Source organism: Quercus suber, unplaced genomic scaffold (assembly GCF_002906115.3).
Source record: "Quercus suber isolate HL8 unplaced genomic scaffold, Cork oak 2.0 scaffold_131, whole genome shotgun sequence".
Lineage (NCBI taxonomy): Eukaryota > Viridiplantae > Streptophyta > Magnoliopsida > Fagales > Fagaceae > Quercus > Quercus suber.
This window is the reverse complement of record NW_027069594.1, coordinates 1,066,877-1,080,690: the sequence shown is the minus strand read 5'-3', so window position 1 is coordinate 1,080,690 and position 13,814 is coordinate 1,066,877. Positions and strand designations below refer to the sequence as shown.

The 13,814-nt window shown below is 35.9% G+C and overlaps 1 protein-coding gene across 1 annotated transcript; it reads left to right on the top strand.

Annotated features, from left to right (window-relative positions):
- The first annotated feature begins 909 nt into the window (after positions 1-909).
- LOC112037497 (mannosylglycoprotein endo-beta-mannosidase) lies at positions 910-12,515 on the top strand. The gene is given in 10 exon segments (XM_065776272.1): positions 910-1,131; positions 5,094-5,232; positions 5,819-5,828; positions 5,831-6,013; positions 6,016-6,044; positions 6,205-6,263; positions 7,952-8,000; positions 8,313-8,540; positions 10,903-11,072; positions 11,160-12,515. Coding segments are annotated over 10 exon segments (1,296 nt in total). The 5' UTR covers positions 910-985; the 3' UTR covers positions 11,443-12,515.
- Positions 12,516-13,814: the final 1,299 nt, after the last annotated feature.

Here is a 13,814-nt window from a genome sequence, read left to right as displayed (position 1 = left end):
TTCAAACATTGACATGGTAAATTTGAAATATAGTTGTTTTCAGTTAAAAATATTATTTTGATGCTACAATTTAGGGTCATGGGTTATTAGCAATTTGGTACTTACATTTTGTTAACAGTCAATTTGATCACGGTATTTTAATAATAGTCTAATTCAATTTTCTTTTCTTCCAACTTGTAGTTACTTTGATCCATATTATTATCAATTTACAATCATTCTAAATCCAAATCTGACTTTATTTTAATTGTTGACTGCTAAGTTGAAATTTGTGTTTGTTAGAGTTGGAAATTGGTAAATTAATTTGTATTTTTTGTGTTTAGTTGTGCAAGTAAATTTGTTATTTAATGATAAGAACCAAATTAACGAAAATTTAAAAATAACATAGATCAAATTAACTACTACTCAAATATAAGAATGAGGGCAAGGATTTGCAGTAACTCCTGTAAAATACACACGTGTCAAGTGGTAATTTGGTGAAAAATTCAATTTTGATAAATAAATTTTTATTTAAATATAAGTCTAGATAGGTGTCTATTTGAGGCATTGACACATGTGCATTTTTGCAAGAATTACTGTCGTGTGTATTTTAAGACACTAATTAATTTTTGGTATAGACAATATTAAACTATAGATCTTTTATTCAATTGTTATAAACTTTACCGGTTTAGTTAACTAAACTTACAAATTACTGTAGCTTAATTTGCGACAAAATCCTTGCCGGTAAAAAATGTTGGACCAATATTTAATACAGTACGAGTTTTAACTTTTAAACAGAAACTCACGTAACAAATGCAGACAGTCCGCGTGGGGCAATCAGGACCCGGCCCCACCCAAAACTTTCAAAATACCAAAAATACCCTACCCGTACACTTCTCTCTCAAACTAACGCACCGACAATACAAAAAGACTCAAAAGGACTAATAACACATTGAGAACTCTCTCTCTCTCTCATTTCTGAGCGAGTCCAGACTCGGTACGGAACGCAATGGCGAGTATAGGGAAGACTCGGCTCGACTCGGGGTGGCTTGCGGCGAGGTCCACGGAGGTTAGCCTGAGTGGGACCCAGCTCACCACGACTCACCCTCCCTCCGGCCCCACCTCCCCTTGGTTAAACGCCGTCGTTCCCGGAACGTAAATTCTCTCACTCACTCTCTCTTCAATCGTATTTTCCTTTAATTTTATTTATTTTTTTGGGATCCAAATAAGTATGAGTCACTCTTAGAAACTATTATTAATAAAAAAAAAAATTGGAATGTTTAGGTCTCAGCATTTTGTGTGTGATGCTCCCAAAATTGATTCGATATTGATTTGAGTGTGGCGAATCTCACATCGGGCATATATGTCCTGTTATTAGTTGCCACAATGAGGCTTAATTCTAGTTCTTTTGGGGTATAGCGCAGATGTGTCTAGCGCTCTTTTTTTCTTGGGCCGTTGCATTGGGATCGAGTGCCTAAATCTTGTTTATTAGTTCCATTTGAATTGAAATGAATGGATTGGATTTTGCCAAGTCATCAACATTGTAAATAAACATGGGCCATTAACAATTTTGGTAGGAACTCAGTGGCCGCAGATTTTATATATGGGTTTGTGTGTGTGTGCGCGCGCGCGCAAAAACTGGTTTCTTGGAGTTTTGTATCACTGTATTTGTCATTAGTTTGAGTGCCATTGGTTTATCAAATCAAATAATTGGGGTTTGGTATTTGTATATATATTGGGTTCAAGTTATACTTGGTGCAACTTTTAATTGTTGTTTTTGTTCTTTTTTTTTTGGCTAATTTGAAACTATCATTGCACCGAAAACTAAATACGAGAGTTGATGTTACGCAGAGGATATTTAACAAAATAGGTGGAAAGCTATTACAGAGGATAATACTAAAAGCCTTTGTCTTTAGAGCCCAATTTGCAAAAGCAGGCACTACGTTGTTGCCTTATTTTTGAACCCAGCTAATCTCACATTCCCAGGCATACAGATTGCTCTCTCACATCTTCAACGATAGGTTCTGACTCCCGCTTAGGCCTTAAATTTGTTTGTAGGATCTATGCATAATTTGGCATCGCTTTCAATTATAACCTTGTTGAGATTTTCTTGCTTAGCTAATTGGGTTGCCCATCTAATTGTTTCTGCCTCTGCCACTTTCGGTTTACACATTTTTATTTGCTTCACCATAACTTTTAACACTTGCCCATTCCAATTTTGAATAATCACAGCTAAGCATGCCCTGTCATTCCCCTACGCAGCATCACTTTTGAGTTTATAGAATCCAGTTCTTCGCTTGCACCATTTCTTTCGTGGTGGGGTATGTTATGACCTTGTTTCTCTTCACATACTTTTAAATAGGTTTCCCATAGCTTCTTCACTTTATGAGGAATATCTCTCAGGTGGATTCATTCTTCATTAGATCACTCTGTTATGCAGCTTCCATATGAAGTCCATTGATACTGCTGTGAACAAGGTGAAATCTTCTCCTGGGATACATGCATCAAATGGTTCTTTAGAAGGGTCAACTTAAATTTTCAGTCTGAAAGTTGTCAACTATAAAATTCCAGCCTGAGCTAATTGCATAGAGGACAAGTAATGTTTTCAAGTTCCAAAAAGCGTGTCAAGTTGTGCCACATTGGTAATACCTCCACAGTCGCTCTCCACATTAACATTTTCAATTTCTTGTGAATTTTGAGCTTCCAAAACAGCCGTCCATGCAAAAAAGGAAACTCTCCTAATGGCATGTTTGGATGTTTAAAAAAGGAGGGGGAGTAGAGTAGAGGGAGGGAGAATAATGCAATTACCTTGTTTGGAAGTTTTTTAAAGAATGAGGGGGAGGGGTTTGAAGGAGTTTGGAGGGGTTTGGACTCCTTCTAACCCCCCAATTTTAATTCCCCCAAATTGGAGAGATTTGAAGGGGGAGTAGAGTACATAAACTATTGACCAAGTAAATTACCTAATTTACCCTTATTATATTAACAAAATTACACAAGGAGAATGGCTAATTACTTCCTTCCCCCTTACTAATTTTAAAAACATCCAAATAAGGTGGAGGTGAATCATTCTCCTCTACTCTCCTCCCCACTACTCCCCTTCCCTCTGCTCCCCTCTACTCTCCTCCCTCTCTAAACTTCCAAACAAGCCATAAGAGTCTTGGACCTGCACATGGCTTTCCAAGGTAAAGGCATAGGAGGTGACCCTTGTAAAGTCTCATAAAATGATTGCACAGTGAACTCCCCATTACTCTTTACCTTCCATCTCATCCTATCACTCCCCTCCCTGGTCCTATCACATAGCTAGCTAAATCATTTTGTCAGGCTTGGGAAATCTCCTAGGAATTTTCCATATGACATCACATGCTTTATCTTCAAACAATCTTGAGATTAGCCCTTCATTCCATCACTGTCCGTTCGTTCCAGAAAGATTTGACACCACCATGGTTATTTTAGGAACATCACCATCTGTAGGTTTTGGCTTAAAATTCTCAATTCATGGGATCCATGGATCCTCCCACACATTGATGCTTAAAACATCACCTACCATATAACAAGCCCTGTTATGAATAATATCTCTTGTGCTTTCTATCTCCTTCCATATCCGCAAGGCCCTTCTTTGTTTGCCTCCCTTTGGCCAATCTGAGTTATGGGAGTATTTACCCAGTAGCACCTTAACATAAAGGCTATCTTTGTTTGAAGCCACCATCCAACCTAGCTTTGCAAGCATCGCCAGGTTAAAATGTTTGATTCTCTATGCCAAATTTTAATTATTCTTACAACTTACAAAACCTAATATCCTTTTATTGGTAGAGTATTTTGTCAAACCCGGGTATTGGGTTATCTGTACTTCTAAGTGTCATGCTCATCAAATATCAAGATGACAAAAAATTAAAAAAAATTGTTTCTTTTGTAAATTCTTCATAGATTTAGTTATTTAAGGGGTCTTTGTGACGTATATTAGTAAATGGATGGGTTTATGGATTGGATATTAAATGACACCTGATTGTTATGAATTTGGTGTGCATGATAAATAAGTTATTTAAGTGGTGTGACTTATGTTAAAGGAATTGAGCCCAATCCTACATGTATACTGTTTCATTGAAATGCATGGAATTATTTAAATCTTACATATAAGAACCAAGATGTAAGTAATGGGTTGGATTGGTTAAACTTATTGGATATTGTAAGCTGTGTTGGGTAGGGTAGGAAGAATGCATTTCAGCTTGACATTTCAAAACTTCTAACAATACATTTTGGTTTCTACCCTACTCATCACAATTTTTGATGAAGTAAAAAAATGTGTTGGCTAGGGTAGGAACCAAATGTATTGTTAGAATTTTTGAAATGTGAAGCCGTGTGTATCAATGTAGTCTTGTGTGCTTGTCAGATTAAATTATATGAAGAATTTGAATGAGATTTAGGCCTCAAATTTGTGTATTTGAGTAAATTTTTTTTTTTTTAAAATTTTTTTTTATGGAGTTCTTTTGTACCATATTTGGCATAAATTTTACAGTGATGGATTCTAGTGATGGTTGTATTTGCAAAAATTTGGTCTTGTATTTCACTAAAATTCATGAAATTATGTAAATCTCGCCAATAGAAACAAAAAAGTAAATAATGGGTTGAATTGGTTACACTTATTTAGTTTTGTCATTTGTGTTTGGTTACCCACAACATGAAATGTATGGTGGTAATTTTTGAGATGTGAAGGGTTGCATATTGCTTTACAATTAGAAGACCAGTGTACTATTCTTCTGTTTGCTGTGTTGAGCATGGGATATAGCTGCTCAAGTTACCTCATAAACATTTACTTTGGAATTAGGAGGTCATATTTTACTTGCACTCCCTGCTGGTCTATTGTTTATTTATGGCTCTATTAATTATAATTGTAAATTTTTTGTTCTATAACATCCACTACTTATGCCTCTGTTGATCATACTTATAGAAATTATTTTTCAATAACATTCACTATTGTTCATTGAAACAAAGGTTGGCAAGTGTTGTATCTATATATACTTGCGATTATGTTATAGCTGTTGGGAGACATTGGGGGCAGAAAAAGAAAATGAAAGTTGTATTTTTAAATCAGTCAAGGCTAACGGTGATTTGATTAACAGTGTTTTGGCAACTTTGGTGGAGAACAAAGTCGTTCCTGATCCTTTCTATGGGCTGCAAAATGAGACAATTGTAGATATTGCTGATTCTGGGAGAGAGTATTACACATTCTGGTTTTTTACAACTTTTCAGAGTAAGCTGGTATGCAATTTACTAACATGAAATATGTTCTTGAGATTTTATACTTATTGAAATGATTTTCATGTAAATTTTTTTGAAACTGTAAGATTTCCTTTGGTTGCATTCCTTATAAATTCAACTTGACAGTGCCTCTTCCTGCCAACCTTTTGTGAACTATTTTCTTGTAATTTGTCAGTACTTGGGTAGCTGGTCAGTGTTATTGGGTCAGATTTTAACCAAAAGATGGTCTGAAATTTTTTATTTTTCTGGAAATTGCCAATGCCATTTGGGCCAAATGGCACCTCCAACACGCATAAGTATGGTGGTGAGAGAGGTTGGGGTTTCAAATCCCCTTGGGTACATGAGTACCCTACCAAGTAAAAAAAAGTAAAAGAAAAAAAAAGAAAAAATTCTGGAAATTGTTATCTGGTTTTAACATTTCAAATTGTGTTGAAATTTATTAAACTTGTCTTGAATCTGGCAGTTCCTAAGCCTTTCTACTTATCAGTGTCAAATTTTACCCCCCCCCCCCCCCCCCGGTGGGAACACACACGCAAAAAAGAAAAAGAAAAAAGAGAAAAGGGTCTAATTGCTTGTCCTTTTGCAGTCAGGAAATCAGCCCTGGATCTGAATTTTCGTGGAATCAATTATTCTGCAGAAGTATATTTAAATGGGCACAAAAAGGTCATGCCAAAGGGGATGTTTCGGAGGCATTCTTCTGATGTCACTGATATTTTGCATCCTGATGGTCAAAACTTGCTTGCTGTTCTTGTTCATCCACCAGATCATCCTGGGAGAATTCCCCTAAGGGAGGGCAAGGTGGTGACCATGAGGTTTATAGCTAAATCCAAAACCTATTTAATTTATAGATTATTTAATTTTAGAATTACACTTATGATTTGGATCCCATGCGAGTGGACTGATGAAGTAAAAATCTAAATTTTGACATGCTTGGAAGACATGCAATCTAACAATAATGTGTTTTCATGGTAGATTGGAAAAGATGTTGCCACACAATATGTTCAGGGTTGGGATTGGATGGCTCCTATAAGGTGACTATGTTTGTTACCTTTGATTGTGGTTTTTTTTTTTTTTTTTTTTTTGATTAGTAATAAACTTCATTGAAATTGAAAAAGGACGAAAAGAAAAACAAAAAAGAAACGGGCACACAGGCAGTGTGTTAAGAGACAACAAAGAAAAAATTTAAACAGCAATGAAGGTACAAAAATCAAGCATGTCAGGTAGAGACATGAAGGTAACAAAACCAGACGCATTTGCCCATTCTAACAGAGTATGAAGGAAGAAAAGCTTCAACTCATGAATCAACCTTTAATCCCCTTCAAAAGTACGTGTATTCGTCTTCCTCCATATGACCCACATAAGACAATGAGGGATCATACTCCAAAGAAACTTAGTTTTGAGTATACAATTCCTGCCTGGCCAACTTACTATAAGATCCACAACACCACGTGGCATGACCCAATGATTGTGGTTAATTTTTTTCCATAATGATATTGTTAGCTCTAGTTTCGTGTTGGAAAATGAGAGACAGTAGATGCATATTGATAAGAAATTATTTGAAATTTCTTGTCAGAACCAAAATGAGACAGGTAACTGTCTATAGATATTTGAAACTTATTTTTAGTGAATTGTTTCAGTGTGATAAATCATTGAGAGATCAGTTATACAGTGGAGAATTATTCGGTTGAAAATGGATCACAAGTATATAAATAATTTTTCTGTAGGTTTTTTGTTCTTTTTGAAAAGTAATGCAATTCTTATTGATATAAAACGTTGAGTTACCCAACTATACAAGGAGTAAACAATAGAAGACCATACAATCAATCATACAGAGTACATGAATCTATCAAATCAATAACAGAACATAAAGACAGACTAGGCAAAATTGACATCCAATCAAACAAAGTTCTAAAGAAAATGAATTTGAGATCAGGTATGGTTCTCTTTGTGTCCTCAAAACTCCGATTGTTCCTCTCCCTCCATATACACCACACCAAAAATTGGGGGCAGCCATTCACAACTGGCCATTCCGATAATTGCATTCTTATGTAGTTTATGCAGCTCATTCATGGCAGTTCTGCATTTGAGTGAAAAAGAGGAATTATGAGAACAAATGTAAGGGTGTCTTGGTACAAAAAAGGACTAATGCACTGGTGAACTGCTGAAGGTAAGTTTAGAGATTAGCTGCGAGTATGGATGGACTTACTAGTCAGGAATTTTAAGGGACACACAATCTTGTTAACTAAGTTTGACCTGGAAGAACAAAATATAGACATATAATATAGAGTGTATACAGTGAGTGGATATCAGCTTCAGAATAGTTTTCCATTACTGATTTAGATGCTTGATCTTTGTAATTTTCATTAATAATTGTTGTTGTATCTCTTGCATACTTCCCTTGCAAATGGGTTGCACCTCTGCTATTTAATGAATTATTTACTCATTAAAAAAAGGGTTTTGAAAGGGAAAGTCACATGATGCTGGAACTTCTGTATGCATCCTCCCATGATAAAGGAAAGGAAATCCCATGTACATTCACTTCTTATTGTGTCTTTTGCATTAAAGAATGTGTTTTCGTCCTATTGTAACCTATCCATATGTTCCATTGCCAGTTGAATGAACCATATATTCATAGAATATATCAAAGCAAAATAATTCTGTTTGTAAGGACTTGACATTTCTATACTTATCAAAAAAAAAAAACATTTCTTGATTACAGGGATAGGAACACTGGCATATGGGATGAGGTGTCTGTATCTATAACTGGGGTGAGCTATATTTCATAACTTCCTTCCATAGCAAGAGACATGGATAAAATATCATGTTAATGACATTTGGAACTTTTAAATGAATGCAGCAGTGTAAACATTAATAGTACCCTCATAAGCTGTACATATGCATGGTTATGAAACATGTAGTGTAGATTTCTTCTGTAGTTCCTTATTAACTTTATTTTGGTTATGCAATTCTTTCTGAGTTAGAATTTCAATATTTAATGGTGCTTTTGTTCCTTCAGGTGAATTGTTCTATGCTTATTTAATTAGATAATTCAAATACCGATGCTTTATTATTTGATGCAGCCAGTGAAAATATTTGATCCCACTTGTTTCATCATTTTTGACGATTACAAGAGGGTATATTTGCATGCTACAATAGAGTTAGAAAATAGAAGTGCCTGGGTTGCTGAGTGTTCTTTGAATATCCAAGTAACAACGGGAATTGAGGGAAACATTTGTTTGGTAGAGCATCTTCAGACTCAACACTTGTCAATCCCTGCTGGATCACAAGTGCAATATACATTTCCTGAGGTCAGTGATAGCATTCATTTTTATGCAAATTTTATTTAGAATAGTCTTCTTTCAGCTTGCCACTCTTTCTTAAGCCATTCAAAATTTAAGATACTCTTGTTTTACTAAGAAGTTATCAACCATTAAGAGAAAACTTCCTTTATTCATAGTATCTTTAGCACAATTTTAAGTCTATGCCACATTGGATTTTTTTTTTTTGTTTTTGATAGGTAAGAAACATGTATATTCAAAAAACTGCTAAATGCAAAGAAGCACTAGCAAAACAAATGTACAAGAAAAGAAAGAAAAGCACAAACATAAAAGAAGAAAAACACTAAGAACAAAGAAGAAGAGAACTAAGGAATAAAGGAAGAGAATCACTAGATGTGAGTCCCCCGGCCCTAGCCCAATCAAAAGAGAACCAGAAAAGAGAGCAAACATTTGGTTATCGGATCTATCCAAATCCTCAAATGTTCGCCGATTGCATTCCCTCCAAATACACCACATCAAACACAATGGAACTAAATTCCAAATGTGAGATGAATGCTTCCCCAACCAATTCCACCAGCCAAAAAGAAGATCAGACACCCTACCAGAGGGGACCCAAGAAATCCCAAAAGTTCTATAGACAAAGCACCACAGCCGATAAGCCTTTCCACAATGTAACAACAAGTGATCTACTGTCTCCCCATAACAATGACACATAATACACCAATCAACGAAGTCAAAGCCCTTTAGCCTCAAATTATCTCCTGTGAGAATCCTATCCCATGCCGCTGTCCAAACAAAGAAATAGACATGCCGGGGTGCCTTAACCTTCCAAATACCTTTCCATGAAAAAAGAACAATGTAACTTGTGATAATATGATCAGATAGTAAAATCCTCGTTCTTTGTCAACTTCCATCTCATACGATCACCGTAAGTCACAAGAGGTAGATTGGATGCCAAGAGGCGGAAAAAATCATCCACCACATCTACCTCCCATATGGAAAATAAAAAAACAAGATAAGACCAGAAAACTTATAAAAAAAGAAGAAGATTAGACTGGCTTGGAGTTAACATTTAGGATCTAGGCTATGTGAGCTATATACATCCTTCTTCCCAATTGAGGTGAAGAAGACTTGTTGACTTATTCTAGCATCTTATGCAACCTATAATACTTATCATAGAAGTCTATTTATTAATACATTCCTCCTCATGCTTCTGAAACTTGGCATACCCTCTCCTTTTTACTCAAGTTCTTGTTCTTCTTTTGTCAGCTAAAGGATTCTTTTGGATTCTACCCATTATATATGCTCTTAGGTCTTATCTATTTGATGTATAGAATTTACTGTAGTTATAGTGGTTAACCTTGTTTTATACACACACACACACATACATATCTGTCAATTGCCAAATTTTTGCTAGAGCACGTCTTAAAGCTGAACTATTGTTGGCCTCTGCAGTTTTCCTTGTTAATCTGTGTAGACTGTCTATGACACTCATATATTCTGCTTATGATTCGATTATTGAAGTTAGATTTTTTTTCCCATCTCAATATCTTACAAAATCATACAGTGTTATTGTACATTTAGGTAACGAGCTTCCTTCTCAATTCATTTCATTGATATTGTACATTACCATTTATTAGAAATTAGAATTATGGTTAAGTGATTAAATTCACAATTTCACAAAAGCCTAAACTTTTGGGAGAATCGGTAATTTATCATGGTATCATAGCAAAAGGTCCTGAATATGATCCTTGTCTTCTCCACTCTACCTCCCATTTAAAAATCATATCCTAAATATGGATTAAACTAAGGACCTCCTATTTTGATACCGTATTAAATTACTGATTGTTCCAAAAGTTTAAGCTTTTGGAGAGTTAGTAATATAACATGGTATCAGAGTAGGAGACTCTGAGTTCAATCCTTGGCTTTACTCTACCTCCCATTTAAAATGTTAAAAATCTCACGTGTTGGGTTCCCTCTTATTAAGGGGAAGTTTAGGCCCACACATGAAAGAGAGTTTTAGAATTATGTTTAAGTGATTAAGTTCACCATTTCCCAAAAGCGTAACTTTTGGGAGAATCTGCAATTTATCACCATTAAAAAGAGGTGAAAGCATAAATGACCCCCTCCACCCCCAAGTTAAAAAATTGCACACTGCACTTGAGATGTGTAATTATCCCTGCCTGGAAATTGCATAAATGAAACCATTTCCCAAAAGCCTTGTTACTTATCCCTGCCTGGAATTATCCAAAATGGTATCTAGAGATGTGTAATTTCTGATTACTGAGCATTTGGAGCATCCGATTATTATAGATTCAAATATGTTGCATTTTTATCTAGTTGTAGGCTCTCCAATACTTTTGTTGTAGATGATAATGGTATGAATTTGCAGCTTTTCTTCTACAAGCCTGACTTATGGTGGCCGAATGGTATGGGAAAACAATCCTTGTACAATGTTCATATTACTGTTGATGTAAAGGGATATGGAGAGTCTGATGCTTGGAGTCATCTATTTGGCTTCCGAAAAATTGAGAGCCATATTGATAGCACCACAGGTGGAAGGTATTGCTTTATATGCCTTCTAGGATATTTTACATAGGTTTTTATTTTGATATTATGATATGTAGTCCATAAATTTTTGCTTTACAGGTTGTTCAAGGTCAATGGACAGCCTATTTTTATCCGTGGTGGTAATTGGATATTGTCAGATGGGTTACTACGTCTTTCAAAGGAACGTTATGAAACAGACATCAAGTTTCATGCTGATATGAATTTTAATATGATCCGCTGTTGGGGTGGTGGATTGGCTGAGAGGCCAGAATTTTATCATTATTGTGATATTTATGGACTTCTGGTGATCTCTCTCTCTCTCTCTCTCTCTCTCTCCCTGTATGCGTGTGTGAACAATTATGGGGGGTGTATGCAAAAATAGAAATAGAAGTATAGAACAAACAACCACACAGGGAACATAGATATAGAGACTTACATGGTTCAGCTTTAGGCATATACCCATGGGCGGCATTGAGGATAACTACAATAGTAGCACAAAGCATTTGCAAACCCAACCCCAAATACACCTAATGAGCTCTTTCTTACAAATAACAAAGATAACTACAAAGTTGGTTTGGTGACTTCTTGTGGAGACTACCCAACCAAATAGGACTAGGCAGTGCTATTTTCTTTCTTGTACACAGCAGGAAGAGGAAAAACAAACCATACCAAAGTCAGCAACTGTTCTTAGTGCAAGTGTGAGGATTGAGTTCCACATCAAGAGAAAAAGTAATGAAAGTGAGCAGTTGATGGACATAGTTGGGTCTAAAACCTTTGGCTTAAGCTTTTGAGTTTGAATGGTACCCCAATATATATTGATAGATACCTCAATATATATCTATGGGCTCTTGGTGGACCCCAGGAACACTTCTAAACCCAACAAATTGTTATTAGAGTTATGATTCAACTTTCCGTTTGAAATTTTGAATGAGTGGCTTGGCTTTGATGCAGTTCGTGTGAATTTGGTTCTTGCTGCACTTGGTGCAACTCTTGTATAATTTTGAATGAGTGGCTTGGCTTTGATGCAGTTCGTGTGAATTTGGTTCTTGCTGCACTTGGTGCAACTCTTGTATCCGTAACACTCTGGATTTGTGAAAGATTCACATGCAATGGGAAGCTAGGTTGACGTGGTAGAGATCACACGGGAGGGGGAGATCTATTGTGAGTGCATGTGTGAGGGTTGAGTCCCATATCGAGAAAAAGTAAAGAAATTGAAGAGTTGTTATATATAGTTGGGTGCTAACCAATTGGATGAAACTTTTGAGTTAGAATGATGTCCCAATATGTATATTGATGGGAGGTAATCTGGACCCCTTGGGAACTACTCTCCTTAACAGAAACAAAGCTAACTGACTATCAGTGGGATATAGTCCCAAGTGGCACATGTTATGTGGACCTCTTATTCAAACTACACTATCACTGAGTGTGTGTGCGCGCATATCTATGTAGGTGTATGTGTGTTTCTTTTTTTTCTTTTTTCTTTTTTTTGGGGGGGGGGGGGGGGGGGGGGGTTTTNGCGTGGGTTATAGTAAGATTGGGACAAATTCTGGAACATCTAAGTTTTCAGATTCACCAAAATTTGTAGGCTTTATACTGAGGGGTATTGTCACGGGATGCTTGCAGTGTAGGATGCTGTGCCAAGAAAGTTTTGTAGAGAGTCTTATAACTGAAAGAGCTAACAACTATAATCTGCAGCACTTATTTTACTTGATCTTTGTAATTTTGGTTCTTGATTTTTGCCCCTTTAGTACATTTCTAGTGTACTTGGGTTGGCTATGATTATTAATAATATTTTTTTTTGTTGCCTATCAAAAAAAAAAAAACTGCAGTACTTTCCCGAGAATGATGTTAATTGTGTAACTATATAAGTTGATGGTAAGTTAATCACTGAAATCAGTCCCATGATGAAAATTTATGGCATTGTTGATTTTTATAATGCTTTTCAAAATTATTAGGGCATTAGTTTTCTCTGACCTAAATTGTCCACAAAGCTTTTACCTTAAATTGTAGAGTACTGGCAAAGTGGGAATAGTTTGTCACAAGCAAAATTTATTTCCTTTTTTTGAAGTGTCAAAGTTGATTTAAAAACAAGATAACTGATTTTGTGGGAACAATTTAAGACATGAGCAAGACTATGCTTGCGAGAACATTCTTAATTTTCTTTGGTACAACTCAACACCGCTTGATTGCTAATTTCTTAGGTCAGCTACTTGGATTATTATCATAATCATTTGACAATGTCACTTTAAAGAAACAGCAGTTATGGAACAAATTGAATGACTTGGATGTTAGAGAGGAGACTCAACCTTTAACAGCTGAGGAGAAGTTAGAACAAGTTAATCTTCGTACCGAGATTGAAAAGCTTACTCTCTTAGACGAGATTAGTTGGAGGCAGAAGTCTAGGATGCTACACTTGAGGGAGGGGGATGCAAGTACAAAATTTTTTCATAGAATGGCTAATTCCAATAGAAGAAATAACGGTATTGAGAGCCTTATGGTTGATGGAACCTTGTCTTCTGATCAAGGTATGATTGCTGATTGTGTTACTCAATTCTTTATGAATTTATACTCGGAGCAGCAAGTTGTTCGACCTTTTCCAGAAGTCTTGGTATTTCCTAGGATATCCGGTGATAATGCTGATTGGATAGATAGACCATTTGAGGAGGCAGAAATTTTTGATGTGATACAGAATTTTAATGGCGACAAAGCACCTGGACCTGATGGGTTTCCAATGGCCTTCTTCCAAGCATGTTG